The sequence below is a fragment of the Leishmania infantum genome, chromosome 31 (assembly GCF_000002875.2).
Source record: "Leishmania infantum JPCM5 genome chromosome 31".
Lineage (NCBI taxonomy): Eukaryota > Euglenozoa > Kinetoplastea > Trypanosomatida > Trypanosomatidae > Leishmania > Leishmania infantum.
Genome location: NC_009415.2, coordinates 1,195,177 through 1,222,538, shown reverse-complemented (window position 1 = coordinate 1,222,538; position 27,362 = coordinate 1,195,177). Strand labels below are relative to the sequence as shown.

Sequence of the window (27,362 nt, the reverse complement as noted above, 5' to 3'; positions counted from 1 at the left end):
CGACGGCACATATTGTGCGTACGCTTGCGGCGTGTGTGTCTGCGTATGACTCCTTTCTCCTCTCCCCCTACCCCCCTTTTTCTCTTTATATCCTTACACTCTGCCTCCGTTGCCCCGTTGACGAATTGGTATGTATGTATGTGTGTGTGTGCGTACGTGTACTAGTCTGCTGCGGCTGTGAGTTCTGTGCTGAGGGGTGGTACTGCTCACGATAACCATTGCTGCTTTTCTAAGTCGTTTCTTTCTTTTTTTTTATCGTATGTATGTAATCGTTTTTATGTGTGGGTTTTGAATTTTGTCGTCTTCTATTTATGATGTAGGCAGGGTAGAGTGGTGTGTGTGTAGGGGGTGGGAGGGGGCGTCGATGGCTGCAGTGCTGCCCCCTGCTGCCCCCTGCTGCCCCCTGCTGCTGTATTGGGCAAAGGGACCTTGCTTTTTCTTGTTTTCTTTTTTTTTCGCCTGTAAGTGGGAATTCTTTATCCTGTCGTGCGTGTGTGCCTCTCAGTGACGCGTAAAGGCCGCTCACAGAGGTTTTGGAACGGAGACGAGTGGAGGGGCGTTGGCTCTCTGCTTCCCACGGTGATGCAAAGGGGTTTTGCATGCGCGCTGGTTTTGCGTGAAAAGGGAGGAGAAAAGAACGGAGGTAGTGGGTAACAGAGAGAGAGAGTCGTTGCTCTTGCACCCACCTAAGGCTCAGCGAAGGAGGCGCACAGGGACTGTGCCTGTGTGCGCCGTTTCAAACGGTAACGTTGAGAGTTTTCGCCGTGTTGCTCATCTCCATCCTCGCTATACAGAGAGAGAGCTTCGCGGGACTGTCTAGCGGCCTCGTAACATCCTTGATCAACAAAACGGATCCTCGCCTATCGGGCGACGAAATAGTGCGAGGAGGACCCCTCCTCTCGCTCATGATAATCATCTGCGCTTCCCTGAATCTCGTGATTGTCACCTGTAGTCCTCTACTCTCATCATCCGCTATGTTCATCCTTCGTTGTCACTGCAGCTTTTACGTCAGCGGACGGCTCGTCGGCTCCCTTGCGAGTGCAACCCTTATTTGCTCTGTTCGAACATGTGGAGGTGCATATCTCTTCTTGTGGTTCTCCAGCTCCATGTTTGTCCGTCGCCGCGGTTTTTCTCTTGTGACCTTGGCGCTACCCAGAAGTCTCAGTGATGCGATGTCGCCCATCAAGCTCTCCAGGTCATCCTGCAGCTCGGAGACTGGCCCCTCTCCTCCCTCCGCGTCTTCAACGACGTCCCTCCGCTCCGAGACACCTGGCAAGGTTCTCGTGCGTATCCGCGACCGTGCCGGAGCCACGTACGAGCGTATGTACAATGAGGGCGACAACTTGATGGAGGCAATCCGTGACGACACCACCCTGCCGGTGGAGGTGCCGGGGGCCTGCAACGGCACCTGCCAGTGCTCCACCTGCCATGTTCTCCTTCGCTCCGCGGAGTGGTTAGGCAAGGTGGAGAAGCTGTTTGCCATCACGGACGCCGAGCAGGACTGCCTTGATAAGGCGCCTGGCGTATCGGATGCCTCACGGCTCAGCTGCCAGCTCACTTTGTCAGGGGAGCTCAACGGAATTGAAATCGACCTGCCAACGAGCACGCTGGACGTGCGATGGCAGGCTGCCTATCGACGCTCCACCAAGAAGTGAGCGGGTGGGCAAAGGCCGTGCAGCGCCCCTTGCTATGGATCCGGACTTGTTGGGCTGGCCGCCCCCTTGGGGAAGGGGCGTCTGCGCTTGAATAGCCACTCCCTGTGCGCATGGGGCACGTCTCACTTATGGAGCAACATACGCTCTCCCGGAGGGGACAACGGAGCGATGTCGTCTTGCCTCTACGCGGCTGGTAAGTTGGTTCTCCGCTGCCGCCCCTTCCCGTGTCTTCCCTGCAGACATCCGGCCTGCATTTTATCGCGTCGCTGAGCTGAAAGGCGCGCGCATACACACATATAAATACAGGAAGTCTAGCAGAGCGATGCGGACTTCGCCAACACAAGACCACGCGGCGCCCCCGTCGTCGCCGGCAGCATCTCTTCCCGACAACCGACAGCCCAATGCATCGTTGAGCGCCAGGCCCCTGACTTGCCGATCTCGTCTATCATCTTCCTCCCCTTCTCTCTCTTGCCCCCTTTCCTGTCGTTAAACGCATCTTCCTTGTCGCCTCCTATCACGGAGACGTTAGACGTACACGCTACAGTGTCGGGCCAGAGACGCACGCACGAGCGAGAGAGACGAACGGAGGAACGCAGGTGTCTGTCTGCCCATCCCCTTCCGTGTCGCATCCGAGAAAGGCGTACTCCAAAACCGACTCTCACAGGTGTTGTCTCTGGTCGACTTCGCGTCTTGCGTGTCAGCGTACTGCTCACCGCTTCTCTTCTGAACATCAGAGTGCTCATGTCGTCTTTCGCGTAATCACCCTTGCCTCGTGCCACAGTGAACAAGGATGCACCGAAAGTTTCTTCTTGGTCACCTACTCCCGCGCTGCACGCTGGCGTTGGTGCCGTTCAGTTCTTCGCGTGCGCTCAGCAGCACCCCAGGTAAAGTGGAGTTGCACGTCAAGAAGCGAGACGGCACGCACTGCCAAGTGTATGTGCCGGTGGGCATCTCTCTCATGCACGCCCTCCGTGACGTCTCGAAGATGGATGTGGAGGGCACATGCAACGGGGCAATGGCCTGCGCCACGTGTCACGTGAAACTCTCGGCGGCGTCCTTCAAAAAGATGGAAGGGCCCTCCGAGGAGGAAGAGGACGTTCTGGCCAGGGCTCTAGACGTGGAGGAGACGTCTCGGCTTGCCTGCCAGGTGGACCTGACCCCGGACTTGGATGGTTTGGAGGTGGAGCTGCCGTCGTACGAGATGAACCGCTCCTAGAGGGACGAAGTGGCCGCAACATGTGTGCATATAGTGCGACGAAAGCGGCTGCAGCGCTCAGTCTGCAGTTCAGCGCGGAGTACGTCGTCTGGACGAGCAGCGTTTCTCTTTGGTGTGCACAGCATCGATACTGTGGCGGATGTGTTTGTTGGGTCTGGTGGCCTTCACGGACTTGTGATTCTCCTCTCGAAGTTTCGGCGTGGTGCTCCGCTGGTACAGCGAGGGCGTTGTTGACGTCGAACAACGACGAGACGGCCTTCCGAGCACTGACTGTGCTCTGGCTAGCATGGAGCGCCACCGTCGACAAACGGAGAGCACATCTTGATCACCAACAACGTGTGTGAGGCAATGACATCACGCATACACAGCAGCTCAGCCAACGTGACGACGATGCGTTGGTCAGCGGCAACACTGGTAAGGTGACTGTTGCGCTTGTGTGCGTCGTCCTACTCAGAGCCTCTGCCAAAATGCGAAGAAGGTGCCCGACCTCAGCAGAAGCACTCAGGTCCCATCGCCTACGCCTTCGGATACTGCATCGGCTTGCATTACCCCCTCTTTTCCATCCACTGTCGCCTCTTCCATCTTGCTGTTTATTCCCCATTCCGTCCTGCGTGCGATCACTGCGCGAGGGAAGGACGGCTCTTTCAAGTTTTTCGCGGAGGAGCTGGCACGCCGCGTTATAGACGCTAGGCGGCCACCCCAACCGCGTGAGATTCGCGCTCGTCGTGCACCTACCACCCCCGTTCTGCGGTTGAGGCGATCATTGATCCCTGTTACGATGAGGAGTTATTCTCCGCTGCTCACCACTGGCGTCTTGCTGAGGCCAACTATGGCCCTTGCCGGCGCTCTTTGCACCTCGCGTGTATTGTACAACATACCTGGCAAGGTGAAGGTCTGTGCCAGGACACGGGATGGCACTCCGTGCGACTTCGAGGCGCCAGTCGGCATGTCTCTGATGCATGCGATTCGCGACGTGGCGAGGCTGGAGATGGATGGGGCCTGCGATGGCTGCGCGCAGTGCTCGACATGTCACGTGTATCTCTCCGAGGCATGCTTCAAGAAGCTTGGGAAGCCGTCCGAGCGGGAGCAAGACGTCCTCGATAAAGCCCTCGACCTCCGGGACACCTCCCGGCTCGCGTGCCAAATCACCCTCACCCCGGCGATGAACGGCTTGGAGGTGGTGCTTCCAAAGAATGTTACGAACCTACTTCTGTGATGGGTGAGCGGCAGCATTGGGTGGGGTGGGGCGGGGTCTATCGTGAGGGCTTGCCTAGCTGCTAAGGATACATCCAGTGCTCTCACGCATATCCTTCTCCTCGCCTCTACCCTCTCTCTATCCTTGCGTTGCCGGAGAGCTTTCCTTTATTATCGCCCACACTGTCGCGGTATCACTTGCGGCGCTTCAACGCGGAGTGCAGCGCCGAGCGACGCACACCCGAACAGCAGTGCATCGCGATTTATGATAAGCAAGCACAAACACATGCGCTCTCAATTCGATGCGGAGACGGGGGTGAGAAGTGGAGGCTTCTCATGATGTTCCTTTGGCGTGGCCCATTCATTTCGTTGCTCGCCCGACTCGTTTCTCGAGGCGATCGGGCACTTCACAGGGCAGAGGAGTGCGTTGCACCGCGAGGAACAAAAAAAAAACGATGAGCGAAGCCCCGCACACGTCACCTTCTACTGGTCGCTTCCTCTCCCTGTGCTCCCCTGTATTGCTTCAAGGATGCAAGCCACGAAGGCCGCGCCCTTTACGGCCCTCGTCTCTCTGCGCCGGTGTTTTGCAGGCGCTGCGCCGCGCGCCGTGCAGGCACCGCATTCGACAAAGTCACCCACACACGATAATACAGTGCCGACGCCGCTCACATCAGCGGCGTTCTATCACGAAACTCTGCGCGCACACACTCCGAATGCACCGCGTCGCGCTACCCAGGGTCGTGCGTTGTGCGCGTCGCCCCGCCGCATCAGCGCCCCTCACAACCTCTTCAGGTGCGTCCCTCCGCTGGTGCTCCTCACCACCTCCTTCTCTATCACCGTCGACCACCCCTGGCAAGGTGAAGGTTCACATCAAGAGCGAGACAGAGGGGACGAAGAAGACGGTTGAGGCTGCACTGGGGCTCACCTTGATGGAGGTGATCCGCGATGTGGCCAAAATGGACATGGAAGCGGCGTGCGACGGGACGTGCGCGTGCAGCACCTGCCATGTCATCTTCACGGCGGCGTCCTACCAGAAGCTCCTCGACGCCCCAAGTGAGGACGAGATGGACATGCTGGACCTGGCTCCGAAGGTCACCAAGACATCGAGGCTGTCGTGCCAGGTAAAGATCGCGCCGGAGCTGGACGACATATCCGTGACGATACCAAACGAGATGGAGAACCAAATGGGGTACTGAAGCCCCTTTTCCGGTGACAGACGGGACTCGTGTGTGTGTGTGTGGTCGCGTGCCCCTTCGGCCTTCGCGCATTTACTTATTCACATGTGGTGCTGAGCTCTGTGGGAAAGGGAAGAGAAGCTGGTTGCAGTGAATAATAGGTGCGCCTTCCCACATGCAGGCGGCTTCTTCGCCTTGTGCTTCATGCGATCTCCTTCGGTGTCATCACAAAGGAGTGCAGCCGTCTCCGAAAGCGGCCGTCATCGTCTCTATCACTTGCAGGGGGGGGGGACGTGAGAAGCGTTGTCGTCACAACTCCATGGTGCTCTGCCTTGATCCAGCCTCCGCTCCTTCCGCCGCATATGTGCAGGTCTCTCGAGAGTGCATACAAAGACGCATCGCTACTTTTCACAGGTAGTGACAGCCATGGTGTGTGCCATGCTCGCCCTCTCCTACGCCTCGGGCTCCGGCAAGTCGTCGCTGAGCGAGAGCATCGTATCGGAGCTCATCCGGGGGACCGCGGCCCCAACCGCACCGACATCTTTTGCGAAGAGTTCTACCACAGGGACGAGTCCAACATCCCTGAGAGTGAGCGCCCCTCAACCGACTAAGATCACCCAAAGTGGCTCGAGCACGATCTGCGGACGACGCACGTTTGCGAGCTGAAGGCAGGCAAGACGGTGCAGATGCCCCCGTACGACTATGTGCACCACGCCCGCTCTGGCAGCACAATCACAACGACGCCGACGCGCATCATCATGGTCGAGGGCATTCTCTTCTTCACAAACGCGGAGCTGTGTAAAGAGATGGATGGCCTCATATTCGTGGGTACAGCACGGGGCATCTGCCTGACTCGGCGCGCTGAGTGCGACATAAAGGAGCGCGGCCGCACCTTCAAGTCTGTCATTGAGCAGTACGCGACGACAGTGCGTCCCGTGCACTGCGCGTACGCTGAGCCGTCCAAGTTAAGCGTCGACATCAGCGCACCCCGGTGGAAGAACAACGGCGTGGCGTTCGGGGTTTTGAGGGTCACGCAGAGCCATGACCCCCCACCTCACACCATAAAAAAAATGTGATGCGGCGCCACCAGGACTGCCGAATACGATTGTGCGCTCGGGCTGTGAACCGTTTTCGTTGAACCCGCTAATGAATACCCACATGCGGGAAGTGCTCTCCACCTCGCTAGGCTTGCTGCTCTTGTGTCTCTCTTATCGATGGACTGCCTCTTTCTTTGAGAGTGCTGATAGACAAACGCACAAGCGCCCCCGCCTGCCTGCTGTACAGCTGACTTCTTCCATATGAAGAATACTTAGGATTGGAGCACGTAGCTGCGGACCGTTTTCCGTGTCAACAATACACTTGACCGATAGTAGGTGAAAGCATGTCCGGCGGCACACGCCGTGTGCTAAATCGAAAATGCGAGGCGTTTTTATGTCTTTCGTTCCTCGCACGAAGAAACGAGGGCTATGCCTACTGAACTAGTGAAGTCCACGCTCGGGCGACACCGATAGAGTGGCACTCGGTGTCAAAGGTGTCGAGGTATGAGTGGGAACTCCACCTTGCCGGCCGTCCCACGTATCGCTGGCTTACTGTGTGCTCGTTCTTCGTGCACCCCCCCCATCTTCCTTTCACGACGTCCACCAACGCATTGCAGCGGACACGCGCACATCTCACCAGCAGGACGCTGAGCGTCCCCGTGTGCCACGGCATCTGCACTAATTCGTATCGCGCGTGATGTGATGCAGGAAAGCATCCCCCAGCCCCGTATCCCCTCTATTCAAACACTTTCAGTGGTTTGCGATACACCTACGCGAGACACGACGCGGTGGCTCTCCGTGCACGGCTTGTCGCTAGGATCAGCTCGCTGTGTATGTGTGTATGTACTTGCCACAGCAGCGCCTGCCGCGTGCTCGCCGGCCTTTCCATGCGTGGCGCTGCGTGGGCTCCTTCTTCACAAACACACACAGATATATATATATATATATGTATATACGTATACAGCACCTACACGTGCCCAACACAGGCAGACGTGTGCCCCTTTTGCGCCACACCGCTTGTGGAACCGGCAGTGATCGCGTGTGGCGAGCACGTTCGTCTCCCATCGCGCTCGCCCGCGCACTGACAGGCACGTATCACGCGGCGCGGCATCCACACGTATATCAGCTTTCCTGAACAGAATATCGACGCATCGATGCTCGTCACTCCTGTTGAGAAGCCGTGCAGGTATGCGCCGCACTCGTCGTTGCGCTTTTTGTGCGTTGAGCCGGCGACGCGGATGGCCTACCTGAGCGGAAAAGGCACGAGGGTGTGGGAGTGGAAGCACCGCATGACGGTCTACGCCATCATGCCCAAGTGCGTGGAGGCAAGCCATGCAATGAATCACCGCGCGTGGAATGTCGAAGTGAGCGACGTGCTGATTATGACCATATCGGGTGTCGCCTACTCGCGACTGGACAGAAGCGACCCGGAAAGTGAGGCTGAGCTGCAGCGGCTTCCCAAGCTGCTCAGCGAAAGGTATAAAAGCAGCGACCCCACCACTGGCGTCTACGTGGGAAGGCAAGAGATATCGTCGTCCTCGGAGAGGTCCGTCAACAATAAAGACGACGAGAACTTCTTCGGGAGAGGCCGGGAGGACTGGAAACTGCAGTGCTACTACTACAGTGCTATGCACAACGTCGTCACACTGGCTGTCGACACGCTTATCAGGGATGGATTGCGCTTTCCTCTTCACGGCGGCCTCCGCACCGGGGTCGACCCGCGCAATGGGCTGCGACTGGCAAGCTTTCCGCTCTACCTTCAGCCAGCTTTTCATCAACTTGCCGTCGCCGTCGTGTACACCTGCATTTATGGCAGGATGATGGGGTGCGACCCGCGCGGGCGCGTAGGGATTTACATTAGCCACGTGTACTCGTGCATCACGGAGAGGGACATTCTCTTTGTGGCGGAGAACGGCGCAGTTGCACGCTCTCTGCCGCTCTCCTTGATGGAGGCGGTGGAGTACAACGGACCACTAGCAAGGGGTACCTCTGATACCGGCGCGGCGACCACTTCCACACCCCTCCCCCCTACAGAACCGTCTATGCCGTACGCGGCGTTTCTCACGTCTGGCGAGTCGGCCGATGTACTCTTCATCCCCTGCAGCGCCTTCCTGGATGAGTGCAACGACTGCTCCGCATCCATGGCATCTGCGATGCCGCAGATCAGCGTAGGCACGGAAATGAGAAATGCGCTGCACGTCTTGCGCACGCTTTCGAGCAACAGCTTGCAAGGCGCCAACTCAAGTGAAGGATGTGAAAACGAATGCTCTGCGCCGAGGCACGAGGAGGCTGACTGCGCCAACTATCTCGATGGCTGTCCCGACTCGGTCTTCTCCGACCCTCACGCCCCTGCTGCTCCGCCCCTGAAGCCAGATGGGCTCGCCTTCGTTACTCTGCCAAGTCAGCAGAGCCTAAGGGACTACGTCGATGGATTTCAGGCAACGCACAGGCGGGCGTTCAAGTGGCAGCCACTACCGGGGAATCGGCAACTGACACCCGCGTTGCAGTCGGCTGCGCCGGTGGCGCACTCGCTGGGGTTGCGTGCACCCTCGCGTCAGGCCATCACTTGCCGCACCGAGTTCCTTCCTTTCTACTACGGCTCGGAAGTCGCTGCAAAGGCTGCGAGGAGGGCTGCAGAACCGGTGTAGGACGTCTAGCCAGCGACGCGCGTAAGGGGAGGGGGGAGGATGCGAGGAACGCCCCTCCAGGGCCGCTGGTGGCGATAGTGTGTGTGCAGTAATTTGTCTTCACACCAGCTGAACCGGTGCCCCTGCGTCTCTGTGCTCATCGACATGGACAAGCGAGAGAAGGGCATGCGCCAGTGACTGCTCACGGGAGACTGATGTAGGTCGTGAGCATCGCAGGTGTAAGTAGAGACCTGCGCGTGGGCGTCGCGCAGTCCTCCCCCACCCTCCTCCCTCCTTCTGTTGTTTTGTGTCTCTGCTTGAGCGCATGTCCTTTTCGCCTCAGCGTGCGCGTGCGCTTCTGCGAGTCTCATCACCTCCCTTGTGCACGGGAGGTGTCACATGCACAAACCCACTCTCTCTTGCCTTGTCTTGCCTTGCCTTGCCCGCAACAGCGAATCATATACTACCGTAACATGGTGAGAGAGGGGGCCGACGATGCGGTGGGCGTCTGCCGGTGCGCCTGGTGCAGGAGAAGGCAGAGGACTTGCGTCGCCGAGTCATCAAACGCATCTCTTGCCGCAATCGGTGCATCGAGAACAGATGGACCGTCATGGTGCGTCATAGGGGAGGGGCGAGTGGGGGGGGGGGCGATCGTGCCTTGTTGTGCGTCGCGCGACACTCGGCGCGCGTGACTTTGGGACACGACGCCGTGAACAGCGAGAGCTAGAGGCGTTTGTGGCGTGCTGCATTCACCGCACAGGCTCGCAAGTCCCCGTCCCTCGGGAGGGGGGCTCGCCATACTCTGTGTGCTCATACTCTTCAGCGCAAAGTGCCGGCGGGTGCGGCGCCCCGCAAGCCCCCTCTGGGGCCGACGCCTCTGCTGCTGGCGCGGGTCCATGGCTGCACAGACGCAGCCATCTTGAATGCGTACTTGTCTCGCTGATCACACGCACACACACTTTTCCCGGCGCGTACAGCGCGTACAGGAGAGGTGGTGCAGTGCCCTACAGTGCGCCATCAATGGCGTGTGGCAGGAGCGTCTCGGGCCTGAGCGCTCCCTATCATCAAGCCAGTTCAGCTCCGGTCGCCGGTACCGGTATGAGAGCCTACCTCGGCGCTTATCCGGTCGCTCCTCTGGCACCCCGTCCTGGTGATCCGGCCTACCGTGACGAAAGACGGGACTCGAGGAACGCCTGAAGCTCCTTTCTCCATTGGCCAGTGGATGTGTGCCACGGCTGCGTCGTGCACTTCTCTCTTGTGCGTACTGTCACGGCTGTTATTTTTGCTTTTTCCAATATTCTGTTTTTTTTTTATTTTCCCCGCAGGCATTCTTCACGTGTTGCCGTTGTCAACGTGGGGAGCACCTGCTCCGCCAGCGCTTGATCGTTGCCTTTCCGTTGCGTTTTTTGAGCCCCTCTCTTCGTGCCTGCGTGTCTGCTTGCCTATTCTCACCATTTTGGGCGTGCTGTCGTCGTCGTTCTCTCCATCCCCTCCTCCTGCGTTTGCTTTGTGTTTCTCGTCGTATCCTCCTGCCTCCTCGCCTTTTGATCCGTCACGCACCCGTCTTCTCGTAGCAGCATTCGGGGCGGGGCGGCTCCCCCTTCGCCGGCAGCGTTTCGCTTGCGCTCTCTCACGTGGTCTGTGCGTGTGCGATACGGCACTCTTTCGCGCGAAAGCCGGCGACTTCCAAAACTTGCGCCGCCCCGTCCCCCTCTCTCTGTGTGTATGTATGTGTGCTCTGCTGGGTGTCGAATGCGCCACGAGTCGTCTGCTGCAACGCGAGCAGCAGACACGGGTACTGGCGGTGCCTGGTGGCATGAGGTGCTCTGGACAGCGTATGCAGCGGCCCCCTCCGCGACCCCTCCTCCTCCTGTGGCGAAGAAGTTGCATGCCCTTCACTAGCCGATCTTGACTGCAGCTTCTCGACGCTCAGACGTCGATTACGTGGTCGCGCGCGTGTTCCATGTCCTCTTACCGATCTGACTCGCTCTGCATCCCCCCCCCCTATCCGTCCCGACCCCCTTTTTTTCTTTTTGAACCGTCTAAAAGGCACGCAGAGCTCCGTCGACATCCCCTCCGTCTTGTTTCTTCTGCTGAGTTCCCAGGGCAAGAGTGCGTGTAGCGGCATACCCGCGCCGCATATTCTCACCTCTCACTCTCTCGCGCGCTCTAGCAGAGCTGCGCACGGTTTGCTTCTTTGGCTTTCCATCTAAGCTTTTTTTGTTGCTCTCTCCAGCTCAGGAGCTCGCCACGGTCCTGTGCACCTCTGCGGGGGACTTGTTTCTTTTTTTTTGAACCCGGGGATGGTTCTTCCTTCTTCATACGCCCAGGTCTCATCACTCTTGCAGGAAGAATGACGCAGTTGTACTTGTACAGGTTGGTGGGCTTCACCACAGTCGTCGCTGGCCTGATCGTGTTTCTGACCCTGTACACCGTCTCGACTCTCCGGACGAAGGATAGTGAAGCGACCATCGTTGGCGTGAACTCAGCGCGTTACAACGTCACCGATGGATGGAAAGCGCTGCACTTTTCCAAGGCCGCATACTGCGAAGTGGAAAATTTGAGGCACTGGAGCTGCGGCAACACCTGCTCCAACGCCACTCCTGATTTTCACGTCTTCAACATCTACGAAAACACCTCGACTGGCAACGTCGGATACAGCGGCGTTGACCATGACGCGGAGCGGATTGTCGTGGCCTTCCGCGGTACGTACAACACGGTGAACTGGCTTCAAAATTTGGACTTCTGGCTCACGCCATACCCGCACCCCGGCTGCGGAAAGGGCTGCAAGATTCACCGCGGCTTCTACAGCGCTTACAGCAGCCTTCGCACACAGATGATCGAAGATGTGCTGTTGTTACATGCGCGGTATCCCTTCTACACCCTCTTCATCACCGGCCACTCCCTCGGTGGTGCAATGGCCATGCTCGCTGCCGTCGAGCTCACAACGTGGAACATGTTGGAGGCTGACGTACTGGGCAAGGACGTGCAGTCCCGCGGTGCGGTGTCCCCGCCATTGCACCTGGCGCCGGTGGAGCTCTACACATTTGGTGAACCACGCGTGGGAAACGGGTACTTCTCGAACTGGTCTCTGTCTATCCTGACCAGGAAGCGGTCGTTTCGCCTCACCCACGCAAGGGACCCTGTGCCGCACGTGCCACCGCGCACGTTTAGCTATGTGCACATGCCACGGGAAGTGTGGTACCCCACGGACGGCGAAAAGTACCATCTGTGCCGGGGCACCGGCTTCTCCGAGGACCCGCTCTGCAGCAACAGCGTGTTCGGCACAAGAGTGTCGGACCATCTCATCTACCTCGGTATTTGCACGCGATGCGAGTGCACGGTGGAAGAGATGGAGGAGATCTACAGCTACGAGCTGCCACCCGAGATGTACAATATTATCGCCCTCGATCACGCCATGGACGACCCAAACTTTACATACCGCCGAGCTCTCTAGCTCTCTTTCTCACAGCACGACAAGCGCTCGCGCAGGTGTGTGTGTGTGCGCGCGCGAGCTTGCGCTTTATTACCACTGCAAATATGCTTCACTATGCCAAAAATATGAGATATCTTCATTTTCTGGACGTATGCTTTCGTGGCACGATGCACGTATGCGATCGCCCTCATCCCCTTCTTGCGTGTGTCCGCTGGCTCGGCAGCGTCGATGACGACTTCGTTTGGCCTTTCTTTTCTTTGGGCTGTGGCTTTCGCGCGAACCTCTTCCGTGTGCTCTTGGGCCCCATATTATGTTGATGATTATGATCTTGTCTTCACCACTGACTTCTCGGTCAGCCTCCATGCTTTTCTCTGGCTGCATATAACCGCACCTTCCTTGTTGCGCACGACCAGCGTCTCGCATGCAGTGCTCGTGTGCTGTGAGAGGCGGTGCGCCGAGGCTTCGTATCGCCGGCCCTCTCGCTTCGCAGCGTTCTGTTTTTCGTATGCTCTCCGTCCTTTTCCTGTGAAGTTGCTCGTATATTTCTGCTTCTTTTCTTCACCGCCAAGAGGTGTTTTCGGTACATATCTGCTCAAACTCTCGCTCTTGGCTCTACCTCCATGGACAAACCTGCGACACGAGCCGAACCTCGGTAAACACGCTCTGGCGAGCGTGTCCAGGACGCGGGGTACAGGATAAGCTGCCAAAGGAGTTCTGGCGTGGCAGTAGGAGTGACATGGGCGCATTCTCTCAAGCGTTCTCAGTGGGAGAGCAAACGGAAACAGAGAGAAAGACGCACTCCTCCTCTGTGTCAAAGAGAAGTATTGCTTGACCGTCGCTTGAAGCAGGTAAGGCAGCACACGTGCAGTGGAGAGCGACTTGGCACCGCTCTCTCCCCCTCTGGCTCTGCTGCCTTACGTTCCGCCTCGCGGCACAGTCAGCATGATCATCTCCCGACACGCCATTTCTCGTCACTTTCTTCTGCCTGCTCACCCGCATCTTTCAATCTCTGCTCACCCCCGCAGGTATTGAGCTCTGCATTCGGCCCCCCTCCAGCTCCCCCACAAATTCGTTTAAATGGAGGAATTCAATGTACAGAAGCAGAGCAGCCTCAAGGCGGACAAGTGGACCAGGCGCGTCCTTTCTCTTCACCCCAAGCTTGGCATCGCCGCCATCACAGACCGTGGCAGGCCAGAGGACAGGTTTCACGAGTGCATGCGCGTCTCCAGCATGCAGATTTGGCCGCAGTACAATAAGAAGCACGTCAAGGAGAGCTTCTCGTCGATGGAGGTGATGCTGACGGTGCGCATGAAGGGAATTCCTGCAAAGGTGGGGGTGCGTGAGAAGCAGAGCGCCACCGGCCCAGTAAAGATCTACCGCTACACGATGAAGGGGCCCGAGGCGGAGAAGCACACGTGGATGCTGCGCTTCAACAACTACGAAGACTTTGAAAAAGCCGTGAACCTCGTTCAATCCATGCAGACCGTTGAAAACAATTCTCTCGTCCGGTATGGCGAGACTCATCGCCCGGAGGAGGGATGCGAGGGGGTCACCGACGAGGTAGAAGTGGAGGAATTTCTTCCACGCCCGGCCATGTACGGCAACGTGGAGGACGAACTGGCACCGATTCGCGCACAGTGGCAGCAAGCACGGCCCAAGTAAGGCGCGCGCGCTGGGATCGAAACGAGGCAAACAGCGATACATTGGCGGCTGAGCGGATAATCTTTCTGCTATCGAGACCCGGGTCTTTTGCTTTTCACAGTTTTGCCTGAGGCACCTGCTCAGGGCGATGGCGCCCCATCTCTTCTTTCGGTGTGCCTGCGGTTGCCGTGCTTTGCCGGGTGATCGCTTGCACCCTTCGAGGAGAGCGCGTCGAGCTTGTTGTCGGGAGCGGAAGGTGCTCAGGTTTCTGTCGATTTGTCTTGTAATGCCTCCTGGCGCTCATTCGCTTGGCGTGCTGTCTTTTCTTTCGTTTCTTTGTTCTCTTTCACAGTCTATTGTATTCCATGTCGGCTGAGAAACCAGCAACTCGCACAGACGCGCGCATCCTACGCACGCCCTCGCGGAGAAGGACATGCGAAGATGATGCCCCGAGACGCACGCGCTCTCGACTACACGATCCTCCTCGCTCCGTCACTTCTTCCCCCCCCCCCACCCACCCCCATCCCACCCTCACCTTTTTGTGCTTTCATGCACCCGCTCCACTGGTAGAAAAGCGCATGCGCGATAGACAACGGCCGTCGTGCCTGCTCGAGTGCCTCTCTGTATGTGTCCGTGTGAGCGGGTGTGCCTCGCCCTCCCTTGCTGCTTCCTGCCCTCTCTCGCGTTCTTCTATCTCCTTGCGCGTCTTCTCGAGCTGGCTCTCTTGAGGTGTTCCTCTCTTTCCAGTGCTCACGTTCTTTGTGCGCCGTTGTCTCGAAGGCTTGACTGAAAAGGACCTCTGCACATGCGCCGACACGACTTTTTCTTTCTTCGCTTGCGTGTGTGTGTGTGTGTGTCTGTGTTCGGTCTCTGGCTCCACCGGCGAGAGTGTGTGCACCCTTCTGAGGGGCAATCTCATTCGCTCTTCTCTTTATGCTGTAAAGCTCATTTCTATGAAGATCTATCAAGTCGGCGAGACACGCATCGTGCCGCGTTGGTGCCGACCAACTCGTGACGCTGAGCATCTGCTGCCTGCTAAATGGACCCTATGCATGCGCTCTTTATACGTTACTTCCGCAGTCGGACGTCTCCTCGTCACTTCTATGCATAGCGCGGCGCCGGCACCGGTCTCTGCGCCTGCTACTTCTCTCCGTCGTACTTTTCTGCCTCCTCCCTGCGTGTACTCCGTCTTCATGCACTCACACGTGAATGGCGCCACCACCAATGTCTCGTAGCAACCTTTCTGCCATCTTTCTCTCTGCGCGCACAGGCAACCACCTTCTCCGCAGCCACGCCAGTGTCGCCTTTCTCCGCCTCTCATTTTCCTCGGTCGTCTCTGCTACATCTGACGGCCCCACGGTAGGGCGTTTTTGTTTGCGCTCTCCTCGCTTGGCTTTCTTCTTTAGATTTTACATCCGCCGTCTGCCGACGCCCACCTCCTCCTCCCTCCCCTATTCTGCCCTTCTCCGCTTTCCTTATCTCCTCGTACCCTACCATTCTCACCATGTCCAAAGCTGTGCAGTTTTCTGTGCTGAAGCAGGGCTCCCTCGAGCCGGGCAGCTGGACGCAGCGCGTCCTGACGATCGACACGAAGAGCGACACGGTGACCATCAGCCGCAAGCATCACCCGGAGCACGTCTTTTACCACTCCCTGGAGGTGGCGCATGTGCAGATGTGGCCGCGGTACCGGGCAAGCGAGATCAGCGGCCATTTCAACTCCCTCAAAGCGAAGATGACGTTGCGCATCTTCGGAAAGCAGGTGCCCGTGCCGAAGATGTCCGTGGAGGCGGTCACCGCCGCGGATGTGGCGGAGATGATTCGTGTGCCAAGCGTCCCCTCAAGCATCTCCCTGGATGCGTCGCTGAACATTGAGCGCCCGCCGGTGGCAGCGGCGACGCTTTCCCAGAAGCAGAAGGAGCGTCATCCTGCAACGGCGACAAGCGCAAACGACGACCTGTGCGACAGCTGGATGATCCGCTTCACCTCGATCGACTCATATGAGCTCGCAGTGATGCTTCTCCGCAGCATGCGGAACAAGGAGGGCAAGCGCAAGCGCTTGTTCGGCGACCACGTTCTCCAGGACCTCGAGTGCGTGAAGAAGGCGTGGGATGAGGAGACCAAAGGCGCAAAGTCCACCGGCGGTGCTCTCAGACCCGGAAGCTAACCGCGAAGCGAAACTTCCAGTATGTGTGCGTTGCGCAGCATGGCTATGCCTATACACTCTCTTTGGGTGGTGTGTGCACGTCGGCGGGAAGCGACCGCGACTTGCCATGCGTCTTGCGCGGTGTTCGTCTCAGTTTCAGTCGGCGTATGGCGGAGGCGCCTCCACTCCTCCTTCGCAGCAGCATAGCGTGTCGCTCTTGCAGTCCCCTCTCACAGTGCTCTGACCCATGTCGTTGCCGTTTGCCTCATCACCACGATGTTTGCCGAAAAGATCTCTGCAACCGCAGCTTTCCTTCAAGATTGCGCACTAGTGTTGTAGCGCCTTCGGCTGCTTCTCTATGCTGTAGCTCACCCTCTCCAACCGCCATCATTGCCTCTTTCCTTTTCGGTGCTTGCGCCCTGCAGAGCGCGCCTCGATACTGATTTCTTGTGAAACGTGTCACCGCAGGTGCAGAAAGCATACTCTGGCTGCTACTGCCACGTGTGCTGCTGCCCTCCTCTTCGTCCCCATTCGCGCTGCTGTACGGCGATTCACTTTGTGCGTCTCATCTGCTTTTCATTGTTGTTTCCCCTCATGTCGCGTGCCTACACCTCTCTGCGAAGGACGCGGTGGTGATGATTGTTTTGCCGTCTCCTTGTAGGATGGCGGAGAGTGGCGCGTTCCTCGCCATCGCGCAGTGCACGCGGCATCCTCTCCTCGTTATCCCCTCATCCTACTCATGTTCTGTGCCGAACCTTCTCATTACGTCCCCAACGCTCCCTTTCACGTGGCGGCGCCTTTCGTTTTCGTTTGTACAGTGCGCTCTGCGCGTCCCCCGGCGCACTCGTGTGTCGGTGAAACATCGGTGGTGCTTACTTGTCACGTGATCGCAGATGTGTACGCGCGCGGGCGTCGCAGTGATGATTATGTCTGTCTTCGCTTTTCCAGCCTTTGTGTCTTCGTTACTCGGCTCGACTCTGGGCACTGTGTTCCCATGCCCCTCCTCCTTTTTCTCCTTTGTGTGTTTCATTGGTGCACAGCTGTGCGGCGATGCCATTGCGTCCGTCCGTGGCATATTCTGCCCCTTCCCTCCCTTTACAGGGACACATATACATATATACGCCTTCATCTCGGTACATGTAGTCCTTCGGTGCACATCTTCTGCCCCTCCCCCATCCTTCTTCTCTTCCGACATTGCACTCCGTCTTCAGGCCCTCCTCGACTTCTCCTTGGCTTCCATCACCACCGCAAGTCTCTCGAGATATCGCGGCAGCATTCCCAGGAAAAAGGGATGCATTCATAGTTTTGCCTGCTTTGCTCTTTCCTGCCCTTCCCGCCCACCCACACGGCCGCCGCCCTTCCTTCGCATCCTGCACACCCCCACGCACCCACCCACACACACACACACGCGCGCCTAAAAAAAAGAGAAGCAGTTGGCAGTCGCCTGCTTTTTCTGTTCTCGCTTTCTCTGCTGCCCCTCCTCCTTGTCCTCATTCTGCCGTGGGTGGGCCGAGAGGTGACGCAACGCGGAAGGGCAGAGGGTGCGGAGGGCGCCATGGCGTTGTAACGTGGAGCCCAACCGTGACGCAGAATACGCAGGGTGACTTCGTGTTCCATCGCTGGGGCGTGAGCTCTGCCCTTCCCCCTTCCCCTCCACCCCACTGTTTGCTATTTCACGTCTCATTTTTCACGGCCTCCATGATTCTCCGGTGTGTGTGTGTGTGTGGCCGCCCACCTCCCTGCCCCGTTTTTCTTTTCCTCCTCTTTGTCTCGTATCACTGGAGCGACTTGATGCTTGACATTGGCGTTTCTTGTTTCGACGAAAAAAAAGCCGAAAGCGTGAGTTCGGCGAGCACACGCAACGACGACTTGCCATCGCGCATCGAGCCTGTTTTCTGGAGTCTTCAAAAAAAAAAAACGGAGCGGAAATACGCAAACACACACACACACACACAGAGGCACACAAATGCCTGCCCGTCAAGGGAAACGGCAAGAACAAGGCGCTTCATTCTGTGGGCGGCTCCGACCCGTCGTCTAGCGCCTCTGCTTTGCGGGGGATTGGCATATGCGCGCCGCGACCGCGGCGGCAATGAAACTCTATACTCCTCGGTCTTGCTGGTGAATCGGCGATATGACTCGCACCTAAGGATCCTCTGCATGATGGCGCTCTCACTGAGCAGATGTAGGCTTCCTTCACTGTCCCGCCCCCCCCCCTCTCCCCTTTCTCACTACAAACACACATACAGACCGGAGCGTTGCTTGCCTGCTGCTCCGCCCGCCCTTTGCCACACCCTCTTCCTCTCGCTGTGCCCGGCTGCCATACCTCCCATAAGTGTGTCCTCCCTCCTCTGTGCCTCCCACTCACCTCTTTTCCCTCGTGGTCCGTGTAGCCCCACCACCACACACACACACACACACACAGCACTTCCGCAGCACCCACGCGTCTCCCCACCCCCCACCCCCCCCCACGTACCCGCATCTGTGCCGCAGGCATGGCGGCTGAGACGAAGCCACCGCTGCAGCAGCAGCAGCAGCCGAACGACACCCATCCGCCCCAAATCGCAGTGCGGAAGCAGGGCACGTATGAGCGGGGCAGGTGGTCCACGCGCATTCTCACCATCGACGTCGACGCCGGCATGGTCACCATCAGCCGAAAGAGCAAACCGCAGGACGTCTTGTACCGCTCCCTCCACGTTCAGAAGGTGGAGATGTGGCCGCGCTATAGCCCGTACGCGATCGAAGGCAGCTATGACTCCTTGAAGGCGAAGATGGTGTTGTGTATCACAGGCACGGAAGTCACCCTCACAAATCACGGCTCCTCCGTGGGCAATTTTCTGCGGAGTAATATCGGGTCACTCATCTCTGCGTCCATAGCCGCGGAAAACTCGGCTTGGTCGGCGAAACCCTCGAAGCGCGTCGGACTGAAAGAGGTCTTTTCGAAGAGAAACCCTATGTTTGCCACAATTCCCTCGAACTCCGCCGCCACGGATAGCTCGACTATAACGTGGCTCATACAATTCACCTCTATTGAGTCCTATGAGCTTGCCGTGATGCTATTCATGCGGTTTAAGAATGAAGGCGGGTCGAGGCGGAAAGTCTTTTCGAACAACGTGGCGGCAGACCTGGCGTGCGTGAAGGAGGCGTGGGTAAACCATGCGGCACGCTTTAAAACCGCCACTGACACCGACACCTCTTGAAAGGAGCGCGTGAGTCTTTGCCCTTTTACTCTGATTATCTTCTTTGGGTCCAGCCCAGGTTGGCTTGGTGAGCTGGTTTTCTTGCACTCGCCCTGCCTCTCCTTGCACTGGTCTCGTCGCCGTTGCTGCCTCGCTTCACTATCATATCTGCTTCACTGTCGTTTTTTTTCTCCTGTTTTTGGTTGTGTTGTTGTGCCCATCCCCTCTCGCCTGCCCCCCCCTCTGACGTGGTTCTTAGCTGTTTGTGGTGGCTTTCGGACTTTCGCCTTCCACACGCTTCACGCCTCTCTTCGCTGACCCCATCTGCCCACGGCAAAACGATTGGAGGGCGAGGCACTAAACACGAATGACACACACACACATACACGCAGGACTACACGGCCATGGCAGGTGCTTGTACCTTTATTGCTTCCGCTGTGCTCTTGTGATTAGCTTCATATTGTGCTGCTGCTGATGCTGCATCTCTGCTTCTCTTTGTCGTCAGCGCGTGCGACTGCAGGCCAACTTTCCGTCGCGTTGAAACACAGGAACCCAACGATGTGTGTCCTTTCTCGAGGCATCTGATGCAGCCACCCCCCCCTTCCTCGGCTCTTACGCTTCTTCCATGTTTTTTGTTGTGTTTGATTCCCACGCTTGTGCGTCACTCTTTTCCTCTGCGTGTGCGTCCGTTCGTTTCCCCTCTCCTCACCTTGTGCCCGTTTCGAATGCCTCTCGCCTCGATTTCGCCTCGTGCCCTCCCCATCCCTCCCCGTCGTGGCCGATGACGTCCGATACAGTTGAGCGCCACACGACCCCGCAGTTGTAGTACGCATGGGGTGGGTGGGTCGGCGTGTTTTTTCTCGTGCGAGTGTGCCAACTGCTGGCGACTTCATTTTTCTTTTTCTTCTAATGTGTGCAATGACTTTTTGTCGACCATGAGCATGCGTTTACAGATTTTTGTTTTGCTTTAACCTCCCTTTAAGTGGAGATGGCCACGCTTCTGTGCGGAATCCTTCAAGGATCAGCCCTAGGCTCTCTTCCCTTCACTGTTGTCGTAAGCTTACTGACTATGGAACGCAACAAGACACCCGTAATGCACCACGCCATCTGTGCTCATCACACCACACTCCCCACATCGTCCGCGGGCAAGGATGTCATGCAGGCCGCGCTACGATTCGCCTTCTGGAAGGTGGCGCGCTGGGCACTGGAGCACGCCATGCAGCGGGGTGAGCATCCCCCAACACAAGGCGCGCACTCGCCGGTGCGCGGCACCGCAACCAGCAGCAGCTCTCCGCTGCACGCACGTGCCTAGAGGAGCATCGCCACCCCCGTCTTCTCCGCGTGCACAGCCAGCCCACGCCCCCGCCACAGGTCAACAAAGTACCCACGACTCGGCCTGCCGAGGGCAGGGAGGTCTGCCCGCACAAATGCGGTCCGTCAAAGGATCTCCTCCGCTACTCCTAAATGGCACGGCTGGAGTCAGTGTTGCTCCACGGTGCCGCCGCATGGTCGGATGGTGCTGGTCGGCAACTGCACGAGGGCCCCTGTGCAGCTTCACGCCAAAGCAGCCGCAGCCGCAGCGGATACTCCGAAATACGCACACAGCAGACACACCCACTCGAAGATGCCGAGCCCCTGCGCCCTCCCCCTCACCCGTCGATTCCATAGCGCTGTTGCGCCACACCTATCTGCATCCGTCCGCGGCCATGCCAGGAGGCCGCCTTGCGCACTTGGTATGGGGATGGGTGCACGCGCCGCATGGCGGTGTCGTCACAACGCCTCCGTAGCTCTCACGCCGCTGTGCAGGCATCGACACCCCTCGGAGTCCCGCACGTGCACACACCCGCCATGCGCAGTCTTCGCCTGTACTTCAACGCATCCATTCTCTGGCGGGCTGCGGGCAGACTCTCCAGACCAAGAGAAAGTCACGGCGTGCAAGTACCAACTCGCCTGCTTTGTGAAGCTCCCTTGTTCGCTGTGGACAGACAGTCTGGTACAGGCAGGCATCAAGTCAGGAGCGGCTGCCATGGTTTATCATAATAATACGCCCCCATGTACACGGTAAAGGGACTGTGGCCCCCTCGCTTGCAGCTACCGCGGTGAGATTCAAGCAGCGTGGCTGGGACCTGATCTGCTGCGACGACAACCTGATCCAGGCAGGCAGGCATGCACGCGAGCAAGTTTGGCTGTCGCTACGGACTCGCTCTCGCTCCTCATGGCGCTCCGCACAGGCCCCACTAAAGGGTCGAAGGGGGCCCATGCTGCGACGTATCTGGGCACAAGTGCTGGCCCCACTGGCCTGTCGTGTGCGCCTCTCGTTTCACTTTATGCGTGGCGATTGCCGATGAGAACATCACGGCGAAGTTGACAAGTCTGCCGAATCGGCAGTGGCCAGAGGCGCCGGCACCAACTTCACGCATTGCGGCGTCGGCCACACTGGCCAGAGAGGCCAGGCCGGCATCCCTCAAGGCAGCGCTACACGACGCGAAATACTGAGCCAAGAGGATCCTGGCGGCAGCCCTCCCGCACCAGCGCAAATTGCATACTCACCTCACGAGACGACAGGCGACCCTCCTCGTCCAGCTCTGCACGGACACCTGCCCGTACTTTGGATTGCTGCAACAGCGGGTGGCAGGGCGTGACAGCATGAAGTACAGGTACTGTGCTTCGTTATGAGGGAGCCTCACCCGGCATTGTGCCCGATATGCTACGCGAGATGCGCGGATCGTTTGAGCCTTGAAACGCAGCGCAAGTTACGCTGCCCGTGCATGCCATGATGCGATTAGGCCGATCTCAAATGCGCTCTATGAGCTTATCGTGACGTGTCTCTGTGGCTGGCCCTCCTGGGCCCCGCTCCAGGGAGACAGACTGCGAGCTCTTTGTGCGCACGCGCTGTCAAGCACCGCCGGCACGGCGCCTCGCATCCGAAGAAAGCATGCAGAGGCGCGAAGAGACGCATGCGAGCGAGCCGCCGTGTGCATGTGCGCGGAGCATGCGGAACGTCCCCCACCCGGCCGTGTGGGCTGCTGAGGCACAGATGCCCGGGGGGGGCATGACGCGAGCACCCCGAATGGCAGCATCGAGTCGTCCGGGCACCCATATGGAGAGTCTCCACACCGTACTATGGCATGCCGCTGCTTGAGGCGACGGAGGGCGCGAGGGAGGGCACACAGGCGGAGCACAGGGCCTCCAGGGGGCCCTGGCCTGCGGCTGCCCAACTGATTCCGTGAGCCCGTGCGGCATGCACCGGGGCCACCACCACCCCTCTACTACGCGCACGGCGGACGCCGGTGCCTCCGCCCTTGAGCAGGGCCCTGGACGCTGCCCGCGTTGGGTCCAGGCGCGCAGTGCACCCAGGTCGGTCTGGTGCCGGTGGCGCAGCACGCGTGCGAGGGAGGCGCGAGGAAGAACAAGAAGAGACCGTGAGACGCATGCCCCCGCTTCGGCGGCAGCTGTCTCGCCCTAGGCGGGAGGGATCGAACCGCAGCTCGACGGAGGGCGTCTGCGCTGTGTTTGTGTGTATGCGCGTATGTTATTAGACCTGTTCGTGGCGGCAGGAACAAGCTAGACAACCAAAGACCTGCTCGGTTCCCTCGCACTGGCTCTTCCCGTCTTTTTTTTTCGGTGTTGGTGCCCGCCATCTGTTTTGGTTGCTCTCGGTGTGTTTGGGGCCGTCTTCGCACTGCCGAGGATCTTTTCCCCTTTTTGTCGTTGTTTCGTTGCTGCCTCTCGGATTTAACGGAATGAGACACAAGTCTCCCAGAGTGCCTTTGACTTCTTGGAGACTGCATGACGAGCATGACAGCCACGGCCTTTAGCAGCGGAGCTGCTGTGCCTGTGAGGAGGTGGGAAGAAAGGTGTGTTATGCTGCCACATCCGCTCTGCCGCCATCCCTGCTCTGTCCTTGTGCCGTGGTCCTCCGACTAAAGACAATATCTGAAGGAGCGCGTAGTTGCGGCTCCTTACTGGAATGGGGATATCCGCTCCCTGTCTCGTGTGTGAGTGTGTGTGCGTGGTGCTCGTGTTGTGAACTGAAGCGAATTGTGATCGCAGTGGCTGTCTGCTCTTCGACTTACATCGTCCAATGCAGGTACCTTTGGCTGTCCATGCACAGAAACAGGTCGCGTCTTTGTATCCATGCTTGGGCGTGCGTGTCTGTCTCACATGTCGTGCCTGGGCCCGTTCCAGTTAGCGTGTGTGCGTGTGTGGGTGGGCAACGCAGTCGGTTTCTCTCTTTCTTGAAGGTGCATGAGGCTGAGGCTCGCTATAGTCTGTACGCGTCGCGTTCTGCACCTCTCGCTCTTGTGTGCGAAAAAAAAAAAGGTGAGAGGATAAGCTCAGGAGTAGGCGGTCGCTCTCTGCCTTCGATCCCTTTCGGTGTTCGAACATATCTCATGCCACCACCACCACCCCACCCCCACACACACTAGAGCACGAAAACAACACCCGCTGAGTCGTCCCTCAATTGCGTGTTTTGTCTTCTCTGTTCTCAGAGGTCCTGTGTCGGATTGGAAGGGGTAAAAAGAAATTTATTTTTTTTTCTCTATAGACCACCACCAACATCACGATGACAGCACGCTTGCTTGGTTGCCCAATGCACCGCTGCTGTCTTCCAGCGATTCTCTAAAATCTGTCTTCGCTTTCTCTCTCTCGCTGTTTGGGCGACTTCTCTCGTCCCCTTTTCGCTCCGCCTGAACTTGCCGCCATCTCTCGCTGTCGCCCCCGTTACGCGTGCTCGTCTTCTGCGTCTTCTGTCACTCCCCTCCTCCTCCTCCTCCCTGCAATGTCGTCATCCTTTTATGTCCTTGTTTTGTCTGTCCCTCCCCATCCCGCCGACATCTAATGACGTTACAGTCCTTTTCACCTTTTTGTTTTCTTGTCCTCTTGTTGTTTCGCGCCGCCGCTGCTTGCCACCGCCTGCCACTGCCTGCCTCTCAACTCTCTGCTCCTCTTCCTCTCCCCTTTTCGGGTTTGTGTGTGCGTGTGTGTTCTTTGCGTGTCGGCCTATTGCCATGGGCCTCCTTTCGTCTCCTCTGTTTGTGTATTGGGCGGATGAGGGGGTGCGGTGGGGGCCTCTCCCGTGTAGCCATGTGCTCTGCTAGGCCGGGTCTCTTGCGTGGTGTGTGCGCTGATGTCCTGTACACCTGCTATGATCGCTGTGTGGCCATTCCTTTGGTTGTTTGCTGTCATTGCTGTATGCGTGTGTGCGGGTTTTGTGCCTGTGGAACCTTAACTTGGTCGCCTAGGGAACTAAACGGATACGGAAACCCAGCTTCGATACCACCTCTGAGAAGCTGCGCCTCGTGGAGGCCACAGGAGAGGTGCTTCTCTCTCCCGGTCATGCCCCTTCGTCCGCTACCTCCACAGCGAACGAGGGCCGGTCTGTTTCCGTCGCCGCGTTCGGATATTCACTGTACAGTAACCTGTCACCCGGACCCCTCATCTCGTCTTCCGCTCTTCTTCCCCTCTCATGTCTTCAACGCAGCGGACCTTTCATCTGGCAAGCGTTTTGCACAGGCAGCCGCGCCTCTACGCGGATCTTCCTTCCGTCGCACGTGCCAATACAAAGGCACCGCTCACCCGCAGTTTCCTAGTGGTCTCCCCTCCTTTTTTTTTGGTTCCCTTGGCTCTCTCGCCACCTTTTTGATTGGAACACACGTGCCCGCTCGTATACGACGACGATGCATTTTCAGTACTCGTTCTTGCACCACGGGGTACTCTGCTGACGACGACCGACTTTCCAGTCCGTTCTCGAGGCAACTCCTATCGCCTTTTCCGCTTGCCCCATTCCTACCTTTTTTTTTGCGTTTTGGTTGCGTCTTCTTTGGCTTTTCCTTACACACTCCATGTGTCATGGGTGCCTTTCCGGCATCCTGAGCCACGCTGCTCCAAGGGCCAGCCCCTGCCGCGTCGCCGTTGGTCGTGTGTCATGGGCGCCTGTCCGTGTTATGCTTGCTGAGCTACGCAGGCACAACAACAACACAACGAGGAAAGTCTCGCGAGCGAACAAAAAAATGTCGGCAAAATTTTTCGTGTTTTCCTTTGAATGTTTTCGTGTGGGGTGGGTGGGACGCTCTGTAACGCCTTTTTCTTTGTGGCCCCTCGTTTCACCTTCGAGATATACCTGATCCTGCAGGTGGGCTTGCTTTCGTTGAGTCTTTCGAGGTGGAGGTGCGATAGGTGTGATAGGCTCTAATCCCTGCAAGCACTCTGCTGCTCATTCCAGCTACGCGCTTTCCTGTGCTGTCCGTCCCTCCTCCTTCCACGGACAGGCAGAGAAGCAAGAGGCAGTAGTTTGCGGTGCGGCAGCCCGACCGCGCCAGCGTGGAGGTGTGAACGACACAGATGCCGGGGGGGGGCATGACGCGAGCACCCCGAATGGCAGCATCGAGTCGTCCGGGCTCCCATATGGAGAGTCTCCACACCGTACTATGGCATGCCGCTGCTTGAGGCGACGGAGGGCGCGAGGGAGGGCACACAGGCGGAGCACAGGGCCTCCAGGGGGCCCTGGCCTGCGGCTGCCCAACTGATTCCGTGAGCCCGTGCGGCATGCACCGGGGCCACCACCACCCCTCTACTACGCGCACGGCGGACGCCGGTGCCTACGCCCTTGAGCAGGGCCCTGGACGCTGCCCGCGTTGGGTCCAGGCGCGCAGTGCACCCAGGTCGGTCTGGTGCCGGTGGCGCAGCACGCGTGCGAGGGAGGCGCGAGGAAGAACAAGAAGAGACCGTGAGACGCATGTCCCCGCTTCGGCGGCAGCTGTCTCGCCCTAGGCGGGAGGGATCGAACCGCAGCTCGACGGAGGGCGTCTGCGCTGTGTTTGTGTGTATGCGCGTATGTTATTAGACCTGTTCGTGGCGGCAGGAACAAGCTAGACAACGAATGACACAGAAAGGAAGCAACGGAGCCAAGAGTATCTCTGCTTGCCTACCGCCCTTTTTTTTTTGTTGTTTGAAAGCCGATTTCATTCGGTGGTGCCCGAAGTAGATCGACCACAGCGGTGATGGTGAGACCGCTTTCGAGTGGAGGCGTTCACTGCAAGGCGGGTCGCTCATAGTCGACTTTTTTTTGTGTGAGTGTGTTGCGTCTTCGTCGCCTTCTCCTTTACACAGCTGCGCGCACGCTCATGCACGTGGATGTTGTCGGTCTTTGTAGCCTGTCGCCCTTGCGAGCCCCAACCTTGTTCCGTAGGGCCGTCAAATCGAGAACGCGTGAACTGGTCTCTCTCTATGTAGTTTTTTGTGGTGCCTTTGCGTAAGACCGGATGAGGCTGGCCACCCGAACATGAGATCAGCGCCCCGTGTCCACTTTCTTCTTGTTGTGCGCCGTGCCCATTCCATCGGAGATCACAAGGTGAACTCAGTCCTACCCCGTATGCTGCCCGTCCATCGCGTGCTGCGAAGCAGCCGCGGACACGTGGCGCAGCATAATGGACCGGCTCAGTCATTGGAGTGCACGGCCTCTGAGGCCAACACTGTCTCCTTGCCGTTTCGCAGATGGACTCACAGCTGCTCTCATCATGCCAATCGCCGCGCGGTGTAATATCCTCACGGTGGCTCAGCCTCTCCACGAACAGGCAGTGCGAGAGCCGTATGGAATATGTGCTGGCCACGCTGAGACTTTGCCTATCACCTGGATAATGCAAAAGTGCTGGCTCTCGCAGGTCGCTCCGACGCAGCGCCCTGCGCGACCTGGCCGCCCACAATCAGCAGCGAGGACTCGCTATGACTTCCCCATGTCGTGGTTGATGGACGCTGTCACGGCCAGATGTGGCTTTGAATTAGCAGAGGATAAGAGGCTGGTTGAGTGCCCCCCCCCGGCTCCTGGGCACCGATCCCCGTGACACCGCGCGCGGCGGCGACACCCACTCCCTCCACTTCGTGATTGATGGCTCTTGAGATGGATAAAAAGAGCGGAAGCAAGGGCGCTTAGTTCACCACTCGGTCTGAAGCTGCCGCCGCCGCCGCTTTCTCTCTGTCTATGCATGCCTTCGACAAGAAAGTGATCTGCGGATGCAGAGAGAGGATGCTCCCATGCTGAGAGCGTGAGACTGTATCGTGT

The 27,362-nt window shown here is 58.2% G+C and overlaps 10 protein-coding genes across 10 annotated transcripts; all 10 read left to right on the top strand.

Annotated features, from left to right (window-relative positions):
• Positions 1-1,106: 1,106 nt before the first annotated feature.
• On the top strand, positions 1,107-1,655 carry LINJ_31_2600 (ferredoxin, 2fe-2s-like protein; the record flags this gene model as incomplete). The annotated part of the gene is made up of 1 exon (XM_001467540.1): positions 1,107-1,655. One exon carries the CDS (start codon positions 1,107-1,109, stop codon positions 1,653-1,655), a length of 549 nt encoding a protein of 182 aa, XP_001467577.1.
• A 790-nt stretch (positions 1,656-2,445) lies between these two features.
• On the top strand, positions 2,446-2,871 carry LINJ_31_2590 (adrenodoxin-like protein; the record flags this gene model as incomplete). The annotated part of the gene is made up of 1 exon (XM_001467539.1): positions 2,446-2,871. One exon carries the CDS (start codon positions 2,446-2,448, stop codon positions 2,869-2,871), a length of 426 nt encoding a protein of 141 aa, XP_001467576.1.
• A 778-nt stretch (positions 2,872-3,649) lies between these two features.
• On the top strand, positions 3,650-4,087 carry LINJ_31_2580 (adrenodoxin-like protein; the record flags this gene model as incomplete). Its single annotated transcript, XM_001467538.1, has 1 exon — positions 3,650-4,087. One exon carries the CDS (start codon positions 3,650-3,652, stop codon positions 4,085-4,087), a length of 438 nt encoding a protein of 145 aa, XP_001467575.1.
• Positions 4,088-4,778: 691 nt separating this feature from the next.
• On the top strand, positions 4,779-5,261 carry LINJ_31_2570 (ferredoxin 2fe-2s-like protein; the record flags this gene model as incomplete). Its single annotated transcript, XM_001467537.1, has 1 exon — positions 4,779-5,261. The coding sequence occupies one exon, from the start codon at positions 4,779-4,781 to the stop codon at positions 5,259-5,261; it is 483 nt and encodes a 160-aa protein (XP_001467574.1).
• A 665-nt stretch (positions 5,262-5,926) lies between these two features.
• Positions 5,927-6,316, top strand: LINJ_31_2560 (uridine kinase-like protein; the record flags this gene model as incomplete). Its single annotated transcript, XM_001467536.1, has 1 exon — positions 5,927-6,316. The coding sequence occupies one exon, from the start codon at positions 5,927-5,929 to the stop codon at positions 6,314-6,316; it is 390 nt and encodes a 129-aa protein (XP_001467573.1).
• Positions 6,317-7,431: 1,115 nt separating this feature from the next.
• On the top strand, positions 7,432-8,925 carry LINJ_31_2550 (conserved hypothetical protein; the record flags this gene model as incomplete). The annotated part of the gene is made up of 1 exon (XM_001467535.1): positions 7,432-8,925. One exon carries the CDS (start codon positions 7,432-7,434, stop codon positions 8,923-8,925), a length of 1,494 nt encoding a protein of 497 aa, XP_001467572.1.
• Positions 8,926-11,257: 2,332 nt separating this feature from the next.
• LINJ_31_2540 (putative lipase) lies at positions 11,258-12,361 on the top strand (the record flags this gene model as incomplete). Its single annotated transcript, XM_001467534.1, has 1 exon — positions 11,258-12,361. One exon carries the CDS (start codon positions 11,258-11,260, stop codon positions 12,359-12,361), a length of 1,104 nt encoding a protein of 367 aa, XP_001467571.1.
• A 1,056-nt stretch (positions 12,362-13,417) lies between these two features.
• On the top strand, positions 13,418-14,002 carry LINJ_31_2530 (hypothetical protein, unknown function; the record flags this gene model as incomplete). The annotated part of the gene is made up of 1 exon (XM_001467533.1): positions 13,418-14,002. One exon carries the CDS (start codon positions 13,418-13,420, stop codon positions 14,000-14,002), a length of 585 nt encoding a protein of 194 aa, XP_001467570.1.
• A 1,483-nt stretch (positions 14,003-15,485) lies between these two features.
• LINJ_31_2520 (hypothetical protein, unknown function) lies at positions 15,486-16,145 on the top strand (the record flags this gene model as incomplete). Its single annotated transcript, XM_001467532.1, has 1 exon — positions 15,486-16,145. One exon carries the CDS (start codon positions 15,486-15,488, stop codon positions 16,143-16,145), a length of 660 nt encoding a protein of 219 aa, XP_001467569.1.
• Positions 16,146-18,616: 2,471 nt separating this feature from the next.
• LINJ_31_2510 (hypothetical protein, unknown function) lies at positions 18,617-19,321 on the top strand (the record flags this gene model as incomplete). Its single annotated transcript, XM_001467531.1, has 1 exon — positions 18,617-19,321. One exon carries the CDS (start codon positions 18,617-18,619, stop codon positions 19,319-19,321), a length of 705 nt encoding a protein of 234 aa, XP_001467568.1.
• Positions 19,322-27,362: the final 8,041 nt, after the last annotated feature.